The sequence below is a fragment of the Nyctibius grandis genome, chromosome 18 (genome assembly GCF_013368605.1).
Source record: "Nyctibius grandis isolate bNycGra1 chromosome 18, bNycGra1.pri, whole genome shotgun sequence".
In the NCBI taxonomy this organism is placed as follows: Eukaryota; Metazoa; Chordata; class Aves; order Nyctibiiformes; family Nyctibiidae; genus Nyctibius; species Nyctibius grandis.
In genome coordinates, this window is record NC_090675.1 from 10,093,774 (window position 1) to 10,117,917 (window position 24,144).

Consider the following 24,144-nt stretch of genomic DNA (forward strand, 5'->3'; position numbering starts at 1 on the left):
GAGCTGCAGGGATTTACAGGTGTCCTGGAATCATTTTCCCCTCCTCCCTCCTGCTATCAGCCAGTCTCCCACAACAAGGAGGACCTCAGGCTACCTAATGACACACGAGTTACACACTCGGGGCTCCAGTGTTAGAGTCCGAAGCAGCACAGCGGATTCAACACCAGCAATCCACAGACTGACGCAAGAGGCTGTTGTAGCAACTACTTTAGTCCGCAGAAAACGCTTCCATTTTGTCAGAAATTCAAATCTTAAATCATTGTAAAATGACAGTAGGAAGGAACACATAAACACTGCCCTGAGTGAGTTTTGGTTTCTTATTCTTCTGTAAAAAGCACTGTTTGGAAACAGCAATGTTTAATTTGCCTTTCAGCCTTCAAAATGGTTCCTACCTGTAAGCTAAGGAAGAGGCTGACAAAAAAAGAACAACCAAAATACTCCATAGATGATAAAACATCAAGAGACAGCAAAGGAGAGATCGTGCACCACTCTTAAGCCTTGAAATCAGCAACATCAAAGTCCAAGTAGGGTGTCAACAAACATCCACAGGCACAGAAAGAGGAGATACCAGGCAAAACCAAGCACAAGATAGCTGAGACATTTATATTGATACCCTTGGAAATACAAAGCAACTAATGACTAGACTTGGATTCCACCCCTGGAAGCACCATGGACAGCAGGATGCAGTCCCAAGGATGAATTCAGCCTAGACAAGGCTAAGTAAGGCCTTGCCTGTATGTCCATGTCTCCTGAGCTGCGTGCATTCCCAGCTCCAAAGGCAACTAGGTATTGTTGCCATACCCTGAAATAAAGATATACCCAGCATCCCTAAGTCACCCTGGTCAGCGACCATCTCAGCATCTGACAGAGGGAACACATTTACCTCTGAGTAAAAGAGAGGGATCTGCTTTGTGGGAACACATTTACCTCTGAGTTCTTCCCTTCTGATCCTCCAGCACATCTGCTACTGGGGAAGGGAAGATCAAGAGAGCAGCTGAACAACCTGGCTGGGGGAATGCAGTGAGCTGGAGAAAAGGGGATGCTTTAAGAGGAGCAGTGCAGCAGCACGGTTCTGCAGCAGGCTCCAAAAGCTGGCTGCAGCAGACAATGTCCCAGTTTAAATTAAACCTTACAGCTTCAGACGTAAGAAAGGCTGTTCAAAAGCAGGAGAGGAGAGGGGGATTATTAGAAAAAAAACTTCTCCTGTTGAAAAAGCACTATAATTCCCTCTCCCTATACTAGACACACAATGTTTCTTTGAACAGAAGATTTTAAGCTAAGATTAGGCAAGCCCTGTTTCATGTGCTGAACACCTAAGAAAGGCCTTTCAGTGTCTGTCACCTAGCTTGCCACTGTCACAAAGGAAGCTGAACTCTCTAAACACCAGTCAATATTCCACCAGCTTCCCATCTCAGCAGGGCAGTCTGAACAAGAGGGAAGTGAAGAACAGCTCAGGAGAGGGCTCATTTCTTTCTCACATCTTTTCTCCCCAGGACTCTGGATGACTGAAGGAGGCAGGTTATCCAAGCACAAGGGGCTCTGCACAGCAGCATTTGTCTGCAGGACCCTGCTGCAGCACGTACCCGTCAGCATCCCGTCGATACCCGTGTCTCGCTCCCCCCAGCCTGATGTAGTGCCCTCCGCTCGGAGAGGGCCTGCAAACCCCACTGACTGCCAAAGGCACCAGATGGTTACGCTCTGCTCCTCATCTGCCTTGCCCCGCACACGAAGGAACGCTGGGTTTGAGCTATAAAGCCCTCCACGGTTTCAATTATAAGCAGTTTTTCTCCCTACGTCTTACCCTTGCTGTTGGGATCAGTGGGGATTCTTACAACAGGACGTTTTCTATTAATTTAAACAAATAATTCCCAAAATAGTTTCTGCCCACAAAACCCACCAGGAGCAGGTTGCATTCCTATGATTTTGTTAGCAGATTTAACAGGTTTTTTCTTTCTTCTCTGCTTCCACGTAAAGCTTTCCTGTGGGTAGTTGATGGCAATCATCCAGTGGCCAAAAATACCAAGTCTGAGTGCCTAGCTGTGATTAGTCAGATCAGAGTAGTGACTCTGATTGTTTCTGTTACAATTAAGTCAAGGCAAGGCAGGGTTAAATACCAATAACAAAGAATTTAAATATAGCAACCATTAGCAGTTTGCAATTTTCTCTACATGAATATTTGCTCCAGTAAAATTCAGGCCCTTAAATGCTCACAAAAATCAGACACAAAAGGGACCAGGGCTTAAAAATATCTGATAAAGTGCTGAAAAATGTGTAGCATCATACAACTGACACCAGCTCCAAAAGAGAACGCTCTCTTAAGGGTTCCCTGGTACCTGCTCCTGGTTCACCAGGACCCAAACCTGCAGAGCCTCAAGGGACATTTTGCTTGGGATATTCTGGCTTTGGGGGTTGTCCTTGGAATGCATTTTAGCTTTTCAATCTAAAAGTTCACGCTACAGAAGGTACAGAAAAACATAGGATGGACGTAGAACATGGTCAAAAAACAACAAAGAAGACTTAAGCAAGACAACATCAGAGTTTTTGAGATTTCTGTGTCTTGGGCTCAACATAAGGTCTGCCTTTACAGCCAGCTTAAATCTACACGCTCGGTGCTGATGTAAGCCCCCAGGTACCCTGCCTCCGGCCGTGCTCCAGCACCCAGCCACCCAACAGCCACACAAGGAGGGACACACTGCAAGGAGCTGCACCAAGCAACAGGAGCCAAATTCCTCACCCACAGACAGAGGGGCAGCTCAAAGGAGCTGAACCTGCCTATGCCAGCAGTGCCTCTGTCCCCAAGCCTGCTGGCCTCTGCACAAGGACTGCGATGCATTTTCAGTGCCCACGGCTGAGAAGCAGAACTGAGCTTCAGAACATCGCCCCAGCGAAGTCAGCGTAAAGGGGAGAGAAGGTTTCAGGACAAAGAAGCTGTTCCCCAAGCAGGTAACAGTTCTCCTCTTCCAGCTGACCTTGTCCAATTAAGCTTGAGCACAGTAATAGAGCAGTGGTCAGCATGGGCAGGCGAAAACCTCCAAGCAAGAGAGGGAACAGAGACCAGCAAAGAAAAGAAATGGAGAAATAATAGAGGGGGCAAGAGAGTATTATAAAGGGGTACTAAAAATAGTATGCAATTATTGACAAATATTCTAGAAACGCAGGAAACAGATGAGACCAGATGCATGTCCCATTTGTACCATGAGTGTTTGTGCTGCTTGTGGAGGACAGTCATTCCTTTCTAGCAAACCAGGTTCTGAAAACCATTTCATAAAACGTACTGATGGATTCTCAATGAAGCGAGACTGGGCCCCGTTGCCCAGCCCCACCAAAAATAAAATAAGGAAAAAGATGTTTGGAAACAAAGGAGGAAAACAGCCCTGGTACCATACTGGTGAACCAGCACAGAGCCACAGTGGCACCCGGCGGCCGCGGAGCCGCACTGCGCTGCTGGGCTCCAGCTGCCTGCCCAAAAATAAAATACCATCTGAAATACCCTCCTGAGCTCCTGCTGCCAATGAAAAAACACGGGAACTGACTAACCTGACAGATGCTGAAGTTCTGATAATCAAGTTTGGTTTTTTTAATAAATGGTCTTAGCACACACTAGGAGATGGGACCCTTCTGGAAGACAGGGCAGTGTGTAGCTGATGCTTTTGGTTGCAGTCACGAGAAATACATTCTGAAAAGTACTGACTGAACACCAAAGTGCTAGAAAAGATTTCATCTTATCCACTAAAGCCAGGTTTGAAAGTAGAGCCAACCACAGCCAGTTACAAAGGGCTGGCAGGGGAGCGCTGCAGAAGGGGACAGAGACTGTTTGACTGTTCTTTATTAAAATTCCAAGTAACTGATTATTCTGTCTGGGATTGTATCTTTTGGAAGGCTTGGGATTCAGGTAGAACTGAGGTTCTAGAGGAAGGTTACTACACAAGCTGAACTTAAAAATCAGAAAATACATGAAAACTGGATGATATTTAAATGAATCCAAACTGCAGAAACTACTACCCACAGCTCCTGAGGTTTTAAATAACTCAGGAGAAGGAACTGGTAATGTAGGGTTTTATCTTAAATAATTTGTGCTTATTCGAGGCTCTGGGGCTCTCCCTTTCTCCACCAATTCTACTGCAAGTTTTCTTTGCCAAGACAGGATGTAGCCCCTCATAAACCTCCGATTCCAAAGGCACCTGAACACGAGATCTGACCTGTTGGGGTGGGAGGTAGGTAGCATGAACTGGAACTCCACCACACAGGTGTTATCCTTCAGCTGGCGATGCTGGACGCTGTTTAACTCATAGGCAATATACGCCCGTCGAACGTACACCTGGTTAGAGAGAAACTCCATCAGCTTAACTGTGCTAAGGAAGCAGAAAGAAAGAAGACAAATAATACACCAGGGACTTCAAAAATATTAAAAACCAAACAGATATCTCCAGATGAATATCTAGATAGAATTCAACCAGAATTTAAAGCTATACTTTGAGGAAGGCCAGTCTGGCAGGATACAACCATCAGCACAAGGCACACAGGGCAGGCTGACCACATCCTCTGACAGCAGCTTCACTTTGAGTCCTCTCAACCACCTAAGTCTTCTTCAAGCAAAGAAGATAACTTGAATCTGAAATTTCAGTCAATTATGAGTATTAATGCTGTCAAATGCCAGGCTCCGAGTATGCCAGATTCCACACAACCTGCAGCTCTCTTAATCTTGCAGGGGAACAGTGCTCAAAACAAAACAAAAAACACAGAAAAATATAAAATATTTCTTTATTCAATGGGAATAAACTTACCTCCAAAGCTGCCATTCTTACCACCTGGTTACTGTGGTAGAAGAAGTTGGGTAGCACATCAAAGATGGATGTCTCAGACAAAATGAGTTTCTAGAAGAGATCGTATTAAGCAGAGTTTTAAAAGAGAACTGCCTGTCTTGCAAACAGGGTCACACAAGAAAGCAAAAAACCCAAATCAAGCCTTGTTCATCAAGGGTTATGACCTTCTTATATTAAATTATAGAATCATAGAATATCTCAAGTTGGAGAGGACTCATAAGGATCATCAAGTCCAACTCCCTGCTCCTCGCAGGACTACTTAAAACTAAACCACATGACTAAGAGTGTAGTCCAGACGCTCCCTGAACTCTGACAGGCTTGGTGCTGCGACCACTTCCCTGGGGAGCCTGTTCCAGGGACCGACCACCCTCTCAGTGAAGAACCTTTTCCTAATGTCCAATCTGAACTCCCCCTGATGCAGCTTCATCCCAGTTCCTCGTGTCCTGTCACTGGTCACCAGAGAGAGGAGATCAGCACCTCTCCCTCCGCTCCCCACTCGAGGAAGTTGCAGACTGTGATGAGGTAATTCTGATATCAGTGTAGGAATGAAAACAAAACCAAGGGAGAAGCTAGAAACCAGAACAATACAACGTAAAGCCACAGGGACCTTGGGACTACAGGTGAGATTTAATAGAGAAACATGAATAGCAGTGAGAAGAAAGCAGGGAAACAAGGAGAGAAGTTTGGTAGATACCTGCAGGTTCTCGATGCAGAACTGGTGTCCGTACATGTCAATAGCGGACAGGAAGATGGACTCCACCTGGTTGTGACGCAGCTCGTAGGATGGCAAATGGGAAGCAATGAGAACCTGGCAAACAGCAAACACAAGGAGTGTCAGTGAAAGGAACAACGCGGGGCCATCGGCAGGAGGCTGTTACCTCCAAGGCAGCAATAGTCTGCTCCATCCCAGAAGAGGCGACTGGTTTCTCCTGTGAATTCTGTGGCACCTGGGTGATGCTGCAAACTCTCTGCCCTCCCCAGCCTCATTTGTGTATCTGCTCAGTTTGTATTATTGGCAATTCCCCACGGAGAAAAGGAACAGCTTCAATCAAGTTCCATCAGTGCATGTGATTTAGCACTGCAGAGCTGCTAGTCCTGGGGATTGCCTGACCGGCTGTTAATTGGAAAGCAGATCTGGCAGGCAGCAGCTGGGGGGAGGCCAGCAGCAGAGCCCGCCTTTCACAGCTTCCGAGAGAGGAAGCAGGAGACACTGGTGCCAGGTATTAAATGCCCAACATGAAGGATACGGAGAGAGGAAGGGGAAGCAGCTTGCAGGGGAAAATGAAGTGAAAGAGCAACATAAAGACATACACAAGGACTGCAGCACCATCCCCAGCATGCTGCCGAGAGGTTCAATAACTGAATGGTTCAAGGACACAAACACAATCCTGAAGGAAACATAAGGTCACTGAGCAGCTTCAAATGCCCCATTCATTTTCAACAGACAAGCTCTGAAATAAAAGGAGAGATCCCCAAAGTGTCAGCTTTCCTGCTGAAGACTTTTAGAATGGAGATAGGGGCTGTGGAGTGAGAGGAGTGATCAGACTACAGGGTTAGCATTACTGCGAAACGATTACGCCCTCTCACTCCTTCCTGGCTACAGACTAACTGCTGAAGAGGATGCTCACTATAATATCCAGGTGGATATTTGGCATTCAAATTATTAACTGTATTAGACCCTTGGAATTGACAGTAGCAAGAGTTTTTCCAATTATTTGCAGGTTTAAAAAAAAAAAAAAAAAAAAAGAGCAACAAAATGCAACTCAAAAGCTAGAAGAAACCCTGCAAAAGACCAACATAATTCTTTGCAATAATTTCTTAGCAGTTGTGAAGAACATCTGGTTCTTGTGTAACTTTCTCTCCCTGTTCTCCACACACACTGATTCACAACTGGAAGGCAGCTGATGAACCCGGACAGCATGTCCTGGCTGTTTGCTGTACAGCTGCCTGCATGTTTCAGGCAGCCTGTGCCTGCTGGGTTCACAGATTATAAAGCCAGAAGGAACCACAGTGACCATGTATTTCAACTTTCTCTACCACACAAACCATAGGCTACTCTCCATGAACTATCTGAGCCAGACAAAACTTTCTGGAGGGGCAGGGACAAAGGAATGTAATCTTAACTTCGAATTTTACACTGATTGGGAATCCACTGCAATCTTTGTTCGACAGTCACGATGGTTCATCACTGGTTAGTAATCTACACATTTGCATAACAATCAAAATAAACATCAAGAGATACAGACTGTCCAAAAGAGCAAGCTCCAAGTGGGAGCAGTCCCTGTTGATCTGATCAGCAATGGCACAGCCTGTCTCTAGCAGGGATCAGCTTGGACCCCTAAACACGCTCCCTCACCTGCCGTGCTCGCAGGGCCACTTTGGCGTTGGTTGTCTTGCTGAGCTGGGTCAGCTCTGTCAGAATATTAATCAGCTCATCTGTCAAGGTGGGGTCACGGCCACATAGCTGGTCCTAAAAATAAAGAGAACTGAAAATGTTTAGAACAGAGGAAAACCATCCTCCTACAAAGGAGATTAAACCTGAAATACATACACTCGTGCATGCAGGTGCTGGACCACATCACTTCGAGAGGTCCCTGTCTAAATTATTCTGCAATTCTGTGCTGACAAGGGTACAAGTATTAAGCTTTCAATAATTTTACAGATATAAATAAAGCTTCAGAGGAAAGAAGCGACTGGCACCATCACCCATTTTCTGATTTGTAGCACGTGTTTTGGCATCTGCCATGCCACAAGCGATTCCATCCAGTTAAGTCTAGGATGGGCACACAACAGTCAGTTAAGTACATAAAATGAACACACAACTTCAAATCACACTATATTTCAACAAATATATGAAGGATGAAGTAGTTCCCATCCTGCCTTAAACGCCTGCTAGCTAAAAAAGGTGAGTGATGGCAGCATAACACTATTACTAAAACCATCCTCAGAGCCCCCTGTTAGTAATGGATTCCCAGGATACATCAATAACAGCAACATAAGCATCGGGGTACTTTGACATGACGTTTGCCCTTGGAGGACAAACTTAAACCATCCCACACAAACAGCTTGGCAACGCACAGAACGCCACAGCCGTCACCACGATCACACCAAACGTGCCACAGGGCCCCTCAGACACGAAGAGTGATGCGAGTCAGATGGAGGAACGATGGTCTTTTGGTTCACGGCGTGACCTGTAGCTCAGCAGAGGGTGACCCCAGCGCTGCCACGGACGACGCTGGGACACAAGACCCCTCCTGAGGCCCCGCTACCGGCTTGACGCAGCTCTCGTGTGAGGGCAGACGCCCGTTTGCAGAGGCCACCCCAGTGGCTCTTGGGTCTCCTGCCAGCTGCCCACCTGCTCTTCCACCACGTCCCGCATGGTCTCTCCAGGATGCTTTAAGTTCTAGTGAACTGGGATGTCGGCCTTTACTTGAGAAGAAATAACTGACCGTGGTGGGAAGAACGACCACACAGGAAGGAAAAAGGAAAACGTTGACGTTTCTCTGCACTCCCTGTCTCCGAGCACGCCCTCGCTCCCTCAGAGGGACGTCGTGCCGGCCAACGTGAAGACGCAGCGAGGCTCTGCCTCCGTGACACGGCTCGCACGGAGGCGAAAAACTAGACAAAAAGTTTCAGTCCCGTTTTAGCAAGAAATAATCAGGATGACACCACCACAACAAAGCAGGGAGCTGGCGCTGCGCTGGCTTTCGCCTGCACTGATTGGCAAAGGCAGCGAGCAAAGCCTCAACCCAGCTCTCTGACAAGCCCTCACGCCTCCCCGGCACCCCCGTGTAATTACACACTTGAGTGACTGGACTCTGAGGAAAATTGAAGGCCTGAGCTGCGAACAGCTGCCATTTTCTCTCTCCATCACGCCAGCATGATTACTTGAGAAATGAACAGCCCCGGCTCAAAGCTACTCCAGAATTCTCAGAGGAAATATGGCTCCGTGTTCAAATAATGAGATTCTTAAGGCAAGCGTTACTTACAATCACACCACACACCAAAAAGGGAAAGGAAAAAAAAAAAAGGAGAGCCAGAAAGAAAGAATGCCGGGGTCCTTATATCTTACAAATTAGAATTTAAGAAACCCAGCCTCAGCCTAGGACATTATGACTCTCTTTCTGAGAGTGATTTTGTGGATGGCTACTTTGGACATATTTTTGGCAGTAACAGACCATGTTATGCAGGGGTGGGGGGGAAAGGAGCTGGGGGGAGAAAGCAAGAGAGTATTGTAATTAGCCTCTTAAAAAGCAGGATTCCTAACTCTAGTCTGTTTAAAATCATGTTGTAGCTAAATTCATCCTGCCTTGAGGAAGGTGGGCATTCATTCTGCTTCAAAGCATTACATGGGAGGAGGATTTTTTGAGGCTTTTTAGGAAACAGGAAAAAAGAGACAGGACTCAAGTGTTGTATTTTAATTATTTTTCCTGGGAATGTAATTTACTGGGAGTTTTACCCATTAGAGTGGGACTGAAGTTAATGAGAACTGAGATTTTTCATGGAGTAACATGCCAGAAGAACACGAGAAGGTGATGGCAGGTCCTGGCATAAGTATTCATCTGTGTTTCTAGGGTGGAATCTACGTCTGTCCAAGAGGAATTCTGACCCCAGGAGATCCCTCATCACTTTGCAAGCCCCCTGGAGAGCTGCACAGCATCCCACGGGTCAGAGGCCTGATCTGGAGTGACCAGCGCTGTGCTGAGATGTCGAGTCCCAGCCAGACTCCATCACACAGCCCAGAGTACAGCCAGTCCGAAAGCACTGCAGCAGACCTGAGATAAGACTTTAACCAGGAATAAGCTAAGAGAGCCACTGCCAAGCCTATAAGGCCAAACTACAGCTCATCAAGGAAGAGCATCTGAAACCTCAAGGGCCTCCATGTGAGCTGACCAATGCCATTCACTACCAGGAAGTCACCCTCATTAGTAATGAAGGACCATAAAAATGTTGCTATTATAGAATTATTACCACAAAAAATCATCTGCTTTTTGTACTGGTAGCACATTGCTTTGCTTTCCAAGCGACTCCAGTTTGAGCACCACGAGCTATACAAAGACAGGACCTCTCCGAGACCCCTTGAAGATGAAGCAGCAAACTAAACCAAGTAGAAAGTCGCAGTCCAGCGTCTGAAAGTTAGCCTCTAGCATCCTCCCGATGTAAGAGTGAAGTCTGCATTCTTATCTCCCCACAGATGGTCGCAAATCATTTGCATAATAGGCAATCAGTGCAGGACAGGCATGAACCAGGTGCACAGACTCTGAGCTGAACAGTATGTTCTGGGTCTCCTCTAATGCCTGGCTTACGTGCCCTGAGAACACGTGAAGAAACTCCACGCTGCTGCCACCGCTTCTGCAGCTACAAGGCTTGTACCTTTAAGGATGAGAGCTGTCAGTCCAGTACCTCTCAAAGCATCAAACACACAACTACAAGCAGCAGCAGATTTCTAGAGCACCAACAGACAACTTACAATGAGCATCGTAACAAGCAGGTTCTTCTTAGTGACTTGAGCATGGGAGAAGATGTAGTTCAATACAGCGTTCATGTCGCTTTTATTCTCTTCCCGAAGGGTAAAGACACACTTGTCATAGTGACCTGCAATCAGAAATGTACATTTTTTCCAGTCTCCACACCTCTGTGTCATGCAATACACATGACTAGATGTGTCTTCATTTTTTTCCATGTATGTTTTTAGAATCTACTTTGCACTGTCCACACAATCAGTTCCGGGAAGGAACATTCCCCCCCCTCCCTCCACCCCCTCAACTGCAAAGTCTAATTTAAGCATCCTACTCTTATTAAACCAGTTCCAATACTAAATACCTCCTTTGCAAGGAATACAAGGAAAGGAATGGTGAGCTCAGCCTTTCATTCAAATGACAACCAAAATAAAATAAGAGCAAAAAGACTTGCACCATCCTCTACTAACAGCGAACTGAAGTGGAAATGAATGTGCAGAACCATTAGGCTGGTGCAGGTATTGGAGCAGGACAAAAGAGAAGTAGAGCAAAATCTGAACTACCTGTAAGAACCAGAGCCTCAGAATTAGCTAGTGCTTCATTGCCATCTTGTGCCTGGATACAGCAGTGCAATGCAGTTAGTTCAATTCTCAGTTTCAGGCTGAGGTTTGTTCTTATGAACACCAAACAGCTTCCTGGTATTTTACCACAGGTGCAAATAACTCAGTGACTTTTTTTTTTTACTGCACTTTATTTTCTTACTATAGAATTTAATAAACAGGCAAGATAGAACTAAATAGTGTGGTGAATTTAAACAGTTTTTGATTCTAATTTTTCTGCAGATGCTCAGAAGTCAGGAAATATAAATCAAGCTTCTAACATGAAGCTTCTACGTGTGGAACACCCAAGTTGGAGAACTCTGGTGGGCCACTGCTGACAGAGGCAGAGCGAGGGAATGCAAAGGAGAACTGCTTCATCTCTGATCTAGAACAAGCAGAGACCACACAGACTGGCTGAGCCTTAGTAAGCTTGGTAACAACTAGAAACGGCAACACAAAGAAACTCATAATTCAGTGAGTCTGTCTTTTTACTCCAGGTCATACTAAAGTCCTGATTTAGAGGACCATAAACTCATACAGGAGCTATTCTTTTGAAGATTTCCAGGGAAAAGGAGCATTCCTACACTGAAGAGAGACCAGAGTTGTATTATGACATGTAGACTGTGGGTAAGATGGCACAAGGTGTAAAAGATGATGGATACACCAACCGTGGAAAGCCAGAACAGACAGCTTTGGGGTGGAGTCTGTCATCTGCTCGTCATAAGCATTACGAGCACTCTTACTGTGAAAGCTCCAACTGGACATAAGCTCCTCTACAAAAACCAGGACCTGACTGGCAGACCTTTAGAAGAAAACCTGTGTAGCTTAGCCTCACCATAAAGTTAGGCTAATCCTTCCTGAAGCAGGTCCATATGGACCTTCTGGGACCAAATGTGGTTCCTTCAGAAATCAAACCCTTGATGTGCTTAGAGACTCACCATGCTGAAACTGAGTCTCCACCTTCAGATACTGACGGAGCAGATCCATCACCACTGCTTTCATGTGACCCCGAATACCACTTCGGTACCTGCAGAAGCAAGTCAGTCAGACCTAGCGCTGAGCGAGACGGGCACGGCGCTGCTTCTGAAGACCTGCAAGTCTTCAGGTCAACACGACACTCAACACGAGTGGCAGAATAAGCCTGTTTGCTTACAGAAGTGTACCTGGTTCTGAAAACCCCAACATAACCCCTGACATTACTGTTGCGGGGTAGCATGGCTCATGTTTTGCATCAAAACATCCTTTTTCTTCTAAAAATACTCAAAACTCCAGACACTGAAAGGCATAACACACACCAGCGGCCTGATGAAATGGGCAAGGTGGGATCAGTGTCAGGACAGAAGTTAAATCTTTCATATGGCAAAGGGAAAAAGAGGAAGGATCTGTATGTGTGCTTCACACAGGCAGTCAGGAGCCACACAATGGCCCCCTCTCTGTTGACCTCCCTGAGGGAAGCATGCAGGCTTACTCCTCGTGATTTAGACTCAACAAAACTATTTGAATAAAGATGAGCAGGCTCAGGTCTTTCAAGCAGCAGCAAGAAGAGTTAGGGGGCGCCCCTGAAAATGGCTCACCTCTGCACAAGCTGCACAATGCTCTGAGTGTTCATGAAGAAGACCTCACGCTCCGATTTGCGGTTCAAGGTGGCTGCATGGCTATCCAAGATATTGGCAATCTGAAAGAGAGCAAACACATGACAGTCCCAGTCCTGGATGGGATGATCTGGCTGAACAACCAGCAGAGAAGCTGAGAACTTCCAGACAGATCAGATCAGAACTCCAGCAGACTCCAGCAAAGGTTAATTAGCTAATTTAGCCTTAAAGTGCTAAGGAAGTTAATGACCTGACAAGGATACAAAAAACAATGCACAATATCGTATACTGAGAAATCATCTTCCAACATCACAGTACCTGATCAGGCCTCCCTTAGTTGCAGTCACTCTTTTCTGAGGTTACACTGACACCCCAAATTGCACTGCAGCATATGTACCAGGCAAAAAGCAAGTAAATAAATGCCCACAAGGCCATGATATGATTAAACTGCTTCCAAACTGCCTGTTTAAAGCTCTGCTGAGCAGGGAACACACACCCTTCGGCACAGTTAAAGGAGGCAAGCCTTTAAGCTCAAGTGATACAGGTAAGTATCTTTCATCATGAAGACCCCATGTTTGAACACACCTTTCAGGTGCGACTAACCTCCAGGTAATTAAAGAAACTTTCCTTCTCTCTCTGCCCCAATGCAAACTGATTTTTTTTCTGCTATGTAAGTGTGGTTGATCACCTGTTGGCTGGGAAACTGGCAAAGGACTGAGGTGATGTTGCTGGCATATTGGGCCATCTCCTTCTTGATGGACTTCTCTACATTGGGTGGGATCCGTCCAGAAACACTGGTCATGATGTCCTGAAGTTCTAGCAGAGGCAAAGATGGATCTCTCAGTGTCTTCATTAGTCGCTCAACCCAACCTTTCACCTAGAGAGAGACAAGTCAGTGTAAAGACAAGCGTAAGGAAAAGAATAAGTAGTAACGAGGGAGAAAAGGGAAGGCTTTTCATTGAGGTCATTTTCAATACTGTTTTATCACACAGCTAGTCCAGGGACTAGAAGAGAGAACTGGGGTAGATGACAAAGCTTCTGTGCTACCTTACACCAACAGCTGATTCAGATTCGTCCTTCTTTCCTCCTCCCTCTAGGACTCCTACCACATGTAGAAGTGCATGGAGCAAGCAGCTCCCATGTACAAGGCTACAGGCACAAGCAGTAAAGATCAAGCTCAGCTCCTCGTCTTTGGCTTTGTTTTGGGTGCCACAGGTGGGACTCTCCCATCTTACTCTCTGGTGAGCCTGACTATAAGGAAGTCTAAGACAGAAAACCCAATCGAGCTGGCACTACCAGGGTAGTACTGCCCTGACTCTTGGTCCTCTGGCTGTGACATGCAAATTGGCCACCTTTACCTTGAACAGAAGGAGTATTTGTGCTCTCGCTCTGAAACAAGAAGTACCCAGTACCTTGCTGCTGAAGTAGGGCTCTGGCAGGCAGTATCCATTCATCACATTGACCAGGTTATCCAGGACACAATGGAAGATGCGATGGAGTTTCTCGCCTCGAAGTGCTGTGCTCTGGATCTGCGGCAAAGTACCCGTGTGCAGCTCAGCCTGGAAACACAACGAACAGCACAGTGTCACTAACGCTCCTGTGTGGCATCAGCCACGGTGGTAACACCCAGTTAACCTCCACTGGAGACTCAAATTTAACTTGGAAGAATTCTCATAGTGGAAAATGCACTTGGTTGAGAGACATAAAAGTTGTAAGCTCGACCTCCAGCAGTTCTATGTTGTGTGCACCCACAAAATAAGCTCCAAGCCTCTCTCCCAAATACTTGGGAGTGAGGGATCTCAGTTGATCTCAGTTGATCTCATCGTTTAGATCCAGGATGACCAGAAATCTCAAAGAAAAGCAGAGGAAAAGCCAACAGTTTGGTGCTGACAATCACTTTCTACCCCCTGCATGACAACCTCCCACAATTTTCAACTAGCTATTGCTAAAGGAACAATAGATTCCCTTCCACCACCAGCTACGTCCCAGCCTACCATCCCTAAACCAATGTATCTCTTTGCCTTTCACCTTAAACAAGATCCATGTCCTAGGCTCTTTTCTTGTATTTCCAGATTTGCTACAGTTGTTTTCACAGGGCCCAACACTCTCGGAGTTGGGATATCAACTCCCATCCTCCCAAAGAGGGTCACTTAAAGAAGAATACATGATAAAAAGAAGCTAAATAAACTTGCGTAGGAATAAAGCAGATAGAAAAATCTGGCGAACTTCCAGCCAGCCATGTGCCCACAATAGTACTGAGGTAAGAAGAGAACAAGAATGGTGCATAAGCTTAGCGTGAATCAGAGAAAGAGACAATAATCTGAGTCCTGGTCCTCACCTGAGACAAAGAAATGGTAAAGTGCCAATTCCAGTACAATGCACAAATCTGAAATTGGTTCAGTACACTGGACCATATCGTACCACTCGCAACATCACTCCCCTATTAAAAACACAACAAACATCTGCGCTTCCAGCAACTTCTCACCTGCTGAACCCTGCTGGGATCATCCAGCTGGAGCTTGGCAATCACACAGCCTGGATCCAACACTGCCCCTGGGCGTTTGACATAATGGATGCAGCCTGATTCTCCTGCTGTGAGCGTCATCACCATTTTCATCACCTGTAGCAAGGAAAACAGGTTACACACTCAGCTTCTAAGTTCCCCAAATGGTTCTAGTTTTGTGAGCCAGCAGCAAACGTCCAACCACAAACTAACCTGCATGAGTACCTTTTGCGTTCAGGCTTTCTCAAAGGCTTAAAAGCACACACACTGGGAATTAAACCTCAGACACTAAAGGGAATGGTAGAACAAATTACTAGGCCACAAATGAGCGCAGCAGGAAGCCATCCTCAGGATCGTCACCTGCTCCACACCGCTTGGACCAAAAGGTACTCAAGAAGGTCCCACATTCAACACAATGAACAAAGCAGATACAATGTCCTGCTGCAGCTCCTGCACTCTAAAGGCTAGAACTGGGAGAGCCACTCTACAAAGCTACAGCAGCACATTCACTTTTAGCAGAGGGAACTAGGATTACTTTCTACAGGCTGCAGGTCTCAGATTGCTCTTCATAGAGATGCCTCCTTAGATCAACCATGGAAGCTCTTGCCTTTGGAGCAGAAGGGTTAGGTATGGGGGGAGGCAGTCTAGTTTTACCATTGCTATACTACACACTGTAACTGGGAACACAGGAATTGAGTGGGTGGTTCCTTCTTAGCCATGGCTCTGTTGCAGCGTAAAAGCACTTACATAAAATATCTCGATCTCTGACTTGATATTTTTCTCCTACACATTGTCCCCAACTGGTTTAATTGCCCCTCTGTCAACACACCCTCCTCTCCCTCAAATCTGTTTTGAGCCATGCACTCCTACACAACCTCTTGTGCTTTCCTCACAGAAACTGTTCATCTTCCTCCTCTCTTAAGAGTTAAGTAACTTCCAAGGGAGAAGGGAGGAGTGACACTTATTAACTCATCCGATCAACCTGATAAATGATCAGGTACTCAGAGAAGTCTTAATTTGCTACTTAATCCTGGTATATAACTCTCCTGAGTCTGTGTTAGCACTAAGCAGTGGTCTACTAGGCAGCCCTCCTCACCAAGGCTAGAAAACACAGTACACATGGATCCCACTCTCCCCTGGTATCACAGCAAGATGATAACCATGATCTCACTGCTGAGAAATTTTGCTTGTCACTTGGTATGCAGTCATTAACACTCAAATTCCAGCTGTTAAGTAATTTCTTCCCTACCCCATCACTCTCACTGCTGATTCCTGCATTAGCCCAGGTTAAAACACAGACAAAATTTGGAAAGGAAATACTGCGAATTATCCCTGACGCTCAATCCCCACTTCCAAAGCATTCAACTTTTTTTCTCCCCAATTTTTGCCTGGGCAGATGCAGCATCTGCAGCCACATCAGTTCTTTGAGACTTTTACCTCTATTTCTGCAAAGCACTGGCCTGCAAACACGTGTCCCCCGTCCTCCACCACATACTGGATAAGCTTCCCAGCCGAAGGCGAGCGCAGAATGGAGGGATCATTCTCCTTTTCAAACACACAGGTCTTGTTACCTATAGTGATACGATACCTAGGGAAGAACGGGACAAATCACTGCAACAGAATTTCTTGTGGAAAGCATGGGAAGGGGAAAATCCATTCTCTCTTCCCCGATTCTACTTCAAAACAAAACTAAACAAAAACACCTCAATCAGCTCTTCTGAGCTGAATGGAATGGCCCCGTAATCTGAAAATTCAGATTAACCAGATCAAAACAGGACTATGGAAGCCAGGGATCAGAAACCAGATAGAACAGCACTTAGCAAGGTTGTACGTGTGTTACTTTTGTGCCAACAGACAGCACTCACTGTCAGAACCAGAACCAATGAAGTTCAAGATTTCATATAAACAAAAACCTGATGTTAGTAGAGATTACACCTGCCATACATACCACACAATACATTCACCAAACTGCCCACCTCACGCAAAATACTCTCATACCCAGAGCAAAGCTGAAAAGAACAGGATGCACCCATGCAGCAGCCCGAGAGGTTGAGATTTTACAGCATTTTCCAACCCGGAAAGTTACCCAAACTCTCCTTGTACTCCTGACCAGATTCGTTACATGTGTCACAGAACAGAAACCAGCAGAGGGGGCAGTAGGTCACATCCCAGAAGCTGGAGATTTACAGACCTTATGGCTAGGATCCCTGCAGGGAATTTTGAGGGAATGCAGGGAATGCACTGAAGCAGTAAATCTTGTACCTATTTCTAAGGCAGCTGTGGAGTTTCAAGGATTTTAAAGATCTTCATGTTCTGTTTTTTGTTTGTTTTGGTTTTAGTGTTTGTTTTTTTTTTTAATATTCAAAAGAGCACTTTTAAAGAACCAGCAGGAGAATATGGACTCCACATTCGTACACGTTCAGATCTGTCTTCTAACAGTGGCCAAGATCTGCTCGTCAGATGAAGGCACCTTGTCCCTTTAAACTCATCCATAATACATCTAGTAACCTCTTCCTAGGAGAGAATTCCATTCCCAGCTGATCTTTGGGAAGCATAAAATTACAAGTACACCTAATTTTGGCTTGTATATAAACACTAAACATTAATCTTTACAGGTTGCTACCTGTCCACTTCTTCTTTCATGTAGGTAGTATAGCTGCTACCATCATAAGACAGGAGCAGTCCTCCGTCGCTCAGTCGGTGCACATCAACTTCCACACACGAGCTGTTCATGATGACCACGTAGGAATTGGGAGACTGTCGGGTCACCTGCAGATCCACAAGAATGGTATGTATCACATGAAATAAATACAGCACTGATAGTACCTCGGTTGCCACAACACACACAGTTTTCCAAGCACTGCAACAGTGGGAATCAAAGAAGAGGAACAGAGGCATTTGTTCTCAAGTGGGAAAAAAAAATGTAAAAAAATTTGGGATCACAAAGCCAAGCATTTAGCAGTCAAGAGATGCCCGAACTAAAGCTGTCCATGAGCTTTGATTTAATCCTCTCACACTTATGCATTAATTGTATGGGTTTGATTACGCAACTATATACCATTTCTTCACCTCACTCTACGTACAAGTCACAGTCGTGCACTACAATTGCATAATGAATGAGATAATTCAGAAAAAAAAAGAGAGATTGTCTCACAGAGAAAGCAGCTAAAGCCCTCCCTGGAAAAAGGGATCCTATCCCAGTCTCTGCCACAGAGTCCCTGTTTGAAGCTGGGTAAATCACTTCAAGCCCACTTTAGCTGCTTTTCAGTGCCTCTCTAGTTCTCATCAAAGGGGTGCCAAGATAAAATCATGGAGGTGCAGGGGTGCAGAATACTTATAGCTGCAAAAAACAGTAGATGGTCAGGTCATTAAAAATTTCACCATAATAAATTTGTCCGAGGAAGATTGCACAGGCAACCTTAAGTCTAAGATTTCCTAACTTTGGCACGCTTGGTTTCACAACCTTTAAACAGTATTTCTAACATTGTTTTTCACACACAGCAAAGAAAAAGCAACACTAAAGGAAAAAATTGCTACAAATTCTGTCATGCTGATGAAACTGGGCTCAAACACCCAACAGAGTAAATCTACATATTCAGAAACATCAGTTGGAAGTTTTAGTCAACCAACAGGCAACAGTCTTTGCCTATAACAAAGTATTCTTCACCCTATGCAGAGCATTTATTGACCCCAAAAGGCTAAAATGTTTACAGAGGTACACAGAGATATTACAATGGAAAGATGTGACGGGGTTTTATCATAAGGGGGATTGTACTGATTTCTTAAAGCAGAGCAAATAAACCCTGCACAGATTTAATTCCAATAATTACACATATTACAAAGATTAAGCTAGAGCAGCACACAGACATTTCCAACTAAAAGCAGCAAGAGGATGGGTTTCCATACTGTGCATCGTACCTTCAGCACATACTTTCGTCCCTCATAGATGAGTTCCACATCCACAGTGTTCAGCAGAGTATGAGCAGGCAGGACTTGGCCCCTTGAAAGAGAAGTACAACATGAAATCAGTCTTTCAGAAGCCACCAAATGGCTATCAGGAGCCCAAGCATGTTCAAAGACGCATGCAAGCATTTGGAAAACACTAGCAGGGAGGTGGGAGTAGGCTTTTAAACTGTCTCTTCTTGGGAGAGACACATATCAGTGACAAAGCCAGCCCATCCCTCTCCAGCCACACAGACCAGCTTTACTCTCCTCTCCATTCACTCACTTCTGCCTCAGAGCCTGCAAAAGGAATATCACAGCCTGAATTACAGAACACGGAGCATGACTTAACATGGGGATAAAGCAGCTTTCCCCCTTGCAGCTCTATTTACCTGTGGACTCACCAACAGGACACTGAGGGGAAGAACTCTGTGGGGGACCTGCCTGGATTGCACCAGGTTCAGCCTGATGGAGTGTTACGACTAGTTTCCCTACATTGCCTGCTCTACTTTAAAGCCAGCGGGAGCAGAGAGGGTTTTCTAAGTACTAGGGGAAAACATTCAATTTGGAAAGTTATGTCAAAACTGGAAAACTAAATCAATCCTCAAAACAGGAGGAAGAGAATATCTGGTGATTCAAGACTCCCTAATGTTGCCCTAGCAGGACACAGAAAGAACTCCACATTTCTGAGCCATTTCTTGGAGCTTCTGCCAAAACTGCCAGAAACCAAACCAATCTGTGCGAACAGCAGGGGATCTTTTGAGGAGATGCATAAATATCTACCAGTTTTCTTAGGCCAGTAGATAAAACAGCTTCCTGGGGCCAGAGAACAGTCAGCAGGTAACAAGCTCTGTGCATTTGTGGACTGTACTGTACTTGAACAAAACTTGTAAATCAAAACTAATTACTATCTGCTTATCAGCTATCTCCCAGACCAGCTTGCGATTGTACCTTTCTAGAGAGTGCAGGAAGTTTGAGACACTGTTTCGGAAGCTCACATCAGCCACGTGCAGAGCTCCACACACCACTCCCAGCATGGTATCGGGCCTTTCAGCCTAGAAAGAAAGGGTTAACACAGTTACATCTCCTTTAGCTTCAGTCCATTCCCAACACCCACTTGTAGAACCAACGGCCCCAGCTTTATTTCTGGTTCACAGCCAACCCCCCTTTAAGATTGATGTAGCATCTATGCAAACATTATATAGAAGCAATTACCTCTGTAACTCCTCAAAAGAAAACCACATTTTTTCCCCTCCTGGATCAAATCTTGAGGCTCCACCTACATTTCCACTATCATCTGTCCCAAACCACAAACCAAAATACCAGCCTTAATTCACATGTACACCAAGATGCTTTTCTGGCCAACTTTAAGACCACCTTTCCCTGACAGGGATGACCTGGGATTTTGATAAAAATAAGAACTAAGGCCAGTGAAAATGTTTATTCATTAAGTGGGAAGTGGAAATTAACCACTCCTAAATCCTTGTCCACTTGCATCCACCATGCACCAAGCTTGCCCCCCTCCCTCTTCCCCTCCCCACTCCAGTCTGTAGTGCTGTAAAGCCAGCAGCTGCACCTGAACTTTCTCAGCAATAAGCCGATCCAACCAGCCCGTGTCGATGCGGTTCTGCTGGAAGCTTTCTGTTTCCAACAGTTTAATCAAGTACTCAACAGTGGTTCGGAAATCCCCTCGGATGGACAGCTCCTTCAAAGCCACTACCATGTTCCTGAAAGAGAAAAGAATACCTATTATCTATCCCATATTAACAGTAATGTGTGAGCTGGTAACTCTAGGTAGTTCCCCATCAGCTGTCGAGAAAAAACAGTCTGAAGGTAAGAGCAGAAGAGCACGTGCACTGGAGCAAGATCCTATATGACATGCTTGGGAATGGGAGAATATTGATTTTCTTCAATCTGCTGCTGGTGTGAACAAGAGCAGCTCAGGCAGCATCAGCTACGAGATCAGGAGTTCCCACTGTTATCATCATCTAGGCACCTACAACGTGTCAGAAGTATACATCAGACAGACAGACGTGGTCTCCATCCCACCAGGATGGAACAGAGGAAAGGTTCTGGATGAAAAACGGCATGGATGACAGGTCAGACAGTCCTGTCTTATGACCAGATGCTTTAACGTTCCACACCACATAAGGACACTCAGTGGTTTATAAGGCATTAGCATAACAGGTTATTAGTGTTTTTCCTGTTAGGAGCCTTCCACCTGAATGCTTTCAAAGAGGGACTTCAACACAATGGTAGCTATATCATACCCCAGCAGCAGGAATACAAGGCAGGAATGAAACAGAAAGGAAAAAAATAAAGAAAAGTAAGCAAAAAGTGTAGAAATGTAGGTACAACCCAGTGGAATTGCAAAGCAGGACAGGATGAGAAGCCCGACCATGATGTGGAAAACCAGGTAAAGAGAGGGAAACTTCTCTTAAAATTCCTAGAAGTAAGGAGTCTTGTTTTATCCATGGCACTTGGGATCTAAGAGGACAAAACCCAAGCAATTTCCAAGGTTCTGCCACTTTTTTGACTACTTACGAGATGGCTTCTTCCCGATTTTCTCCCCAAGAGAAGCAGTGACCAAACTGAGAATCGGCAAATTCATGAAGCCCTCCTGCAGCAGCGACACTGAAATAGCCCCAGACATTCTTATTGCTGCGGAAATTCAGTTCCTGAACTGTACCAGAACTGGGCTTAAATCCCTGTAAAGACAGACAGACATTGCTATACATCCTAAAGAAAAAGTAAATAATCCAGAATTAGGGAAGTAATGAGAGTTCTGACAGCTAGAGCACCTCTTTGTGCTGCAACGTGATATACACACAAACAAGGTCAGGCTGTGTCTAACCAGGGACTACAGAACCATCAGCTAAGTGAGATAAGGGAAGAATCTTTTAAATTTGCTGCCAGAATTTTCAGGATCAGCAGTAGGGATTGAACTTAGGTGTAAAGTCTACAGTTATCAGTGTGATCAGTAACTACAGAATGTAAAACACTCACCTCATCAGGATTCTCACTGGTGATACGTGCAGCGATGACATGGCCGCGTGGACAGGGGACGTGGGCTGAATTCTCAAAATCAATAGATGCATCTCCCCAGGGAGAAACACCATACATCACCCGGATGTCCTTGATCCTGTGGAGGGGAATCCCCATGGCAATCTAGGGAAAAATAATAATAATAATAAAAGAAACCACCACTAAGTAAGTTTCTCTCCCCACAGAGAGTACCTATTCCTTGAAGAATTAATTCCCCCAATTCTCTGCAGAAGCTGATGCTGCAGTTCTAGTACAACAAACACTCATGCTTATCTTCTGATGTGAGCCTTCTCCATTGACACGTCTTGGACATTCATATTTCGCAGGACAGCTGAGCTCAGTGTAATATCCACCTTAAGCCCTTCAGCCAGTATTTTCCATTGACTGATTAAAAGGCTCCAGAGAAAGCTGGCCAGTGCTAGGTCAGCTGAGGATGGGCGCGCATTAGGCCTGTTAAAAATATACTAAAGTCCCAGTGAGACAGAAGGACCCTCCTTGTTTACAGGAAACTGTGGAATTTTGCTACTACAAACTGCAGAGAGAGTAACCTTTTTTCCCTCCTTTTGTCATTAGAAACTTTGGGAAGAGGCTGTTGTCCCTCAGAGGCAGAGTGGGCAGAGTTCTGCTAGCCTCAGAAGCCAACTCGTGCCACAAAATAATTTCAGAGCTTAAAGCTGAACTACTCACGGCTAAAGCTTGTTGAGACAGGCTTTTTTTTTTACACAGTGTTTCCTTAAATCAGTTTTTCTACCTCTATGTTTTATTCTTCTATTGCTTCCCTTCACACTCCTTTTAACTGAAGGTCTACCTTAACAGTCCAGGAGAAACAACTAGAAAATAACCTCTTTGCTTTCCAAATCAGAAAGAGCCAAATGGTAGAGCTATAACTTAGTGAGACAGAAGGGGGGTGTATGTATTTTGGAATACTGAATGAAGCTTTGCTCCAGCCACAGAAGCTAAATCCCAAGATGAGAAAGTACCAAAATAGGCCTTTGGGTTCTTGTGTATATTTGTTGAGGGGGAAATGTGGCAGAGCTGTCTCTCACCTATCTGCACTGAGGATACAGGCCATATTTAGTAGAGCTCTCTAATACTTCCTTTATATTCTTCCCTCTATCAGCACCAGGATCTAGTCATCTGCATAATGTCAGCGTGCAATCCAGTTTTAACACAGAACCTTGGCTGTGACTCAGACAAGAGTCCACCCCCTATTTTACAAAGGCTTCAGCAGAACAGGTTTTTCATGCTCAGGCCTCTTCAACATATCCCAGCTTGAGTAGTTCTGAAGCCTCCAGGAGCACCGCTGGGCCCGGGCACCGACTCACCTGGAGCTGCGCGGCGGGCAGGTTCACATCAGCTACCATCTCTGTGCAGGGGTGCTCCACTTGCAGGCGGGGATTCAGCTCCAGAAAGTAGAAACTGCCGTCCTGGCTGTACAGGTATTCCACAGTGCCCGCACTCACGTACCCCACCATTTTGGCAAGCTTCACCGCACACTGGGATACAGGAAAAAAAAAAAGAGCATTTGATTTCCAGGCCCCACACTCAGTTACCTACGCTCTGCTCATCCATCCCGCCCACGTCAGACCTTTTTGCTGCATTCTGAAACATCCAACAGCTTGTAACAGGCCCGAGAAGTGCTCAAAGAAAAGCACGTGGCACAGGAGTTTTGATTTCCAGGTTATTTCCTTTACGTTTTACAGAAGGCAGAGTTTGAAGCAGATATTTATAATACTCAGCATTAGACAATTCACACAACTCCTGCAGCTTATTTTTTATATGACAATATACTTTTAAAACACACTTCCCTCTTATTTTTGGGGTGCATGCATTTTTGAAGGGAGCTCTACAGCTGTCTGTCAGCACACAGTGGACTCAGTCAGTTTTGGAAACGTGAGTGGTTGCCCACACTGAGCAGTCTAAGACACACGACCCTATATTGCTCCGTTAAAAGATTCAATAATGGAAAACTCTTGGCAACGTCAAAAAAAGAGTCACAGAATCACAGAATCAACCAGGTTGGAAGAGACCTCAGGGATCATCGAGTCCAACCGCTGCCCCTACACCACCCTGTCAACTAGACCATGGCACTAAGTGCCATGTCCAGGCTTTTCTTAAACCCCTCCAGAGATGGTGACTCCACCACCTCCCTGGGCAGCCCCTTCCAATGGCTAATGACCC

The 24,144-nt window shown here is 45.4% G+C and overlaps 1 protein-coding gene across 1 annotated transcript in view; it reads right to left on the reverse strand.

The window, feature by feature from the left end:
* The window catches only part of ACACA (acetyl-CoA carboxylase alpha), a 118,819-nt gene that overhangs the window by 71,667 nt on the left and 23,008 nt on the right, over positions 1 to 24,144 (reverse strand). Inside the window, exons 12-29 of the mRNA XM_068415992.1 lie at positions 23,289 to 23,459; positions 21,925 to 22,086; positions 21,463 to 21,626; positions 20,495 to 20,645; positions 19,870 to 19,973; positions 18,895 to 18,976; positions 17,600 to 17,745; positions 16,414 to 16,564; positions 14,959 to 15,093; positions 13,886 to 14,032; positions 13,162 to 13,350; positions 12,456 to 12,556; positions 11,820 to 11,908; positions 10,294 to 10,418; positions 7,180 to 7,293; positions 5,518 to 5,631; positions 4,785 to 4,874; positions 4,200 to 4,318 (exon numbers count right to left, since the gene is read on the reverse strand). Of these exons, the coding sequence (XP_068272093.1) occupies positions 4,200 to 4,318; positions 4,785 to 4,874; positions 5,518 to 5,631; positions 7,180 to 7,293; positions 10,294 to 10,418; positions 11,820 to 11,908; positions 12,456 to 12,556; positions 13,162 to 13,350; positions 13,886 to 14,032; positions 14,959 to 15,093; positions 16,414 to 16,564; positions 17,600 to 17,745; positions 18,895 to 18,976; positions 19,870 to 19,973; positions 20,495 to 20,645; positions 21,463 to 21,626; positions 21,925 to 22,086; positions 23,289 to 23,459 (2,354 nt within the window). The remainder of the gene's footprint in view (positions 1 to 4,199; positions 4,319 to 4,784; positions 4,875 to 5,517; positions 5,632 to 7,179; positions 7,294 to 10,293; positions 10,419 to 11,819; positions 11,909 to 12,455; positions 12,557 to 13,161; positions 13,351 to 13,885; positions 14,033 to 14,958; positions 15,094 to 16,413; positions 16,565 to 17,599; positions 17,746 to 18,894; positions 18,977 to 19,869; positions 19,974 to 20,494; positions 20,646 to 21,462; positions 21,627 to 21,924; positions 22,087 to 23,288; positions 23,460 to 24,144) is intronic.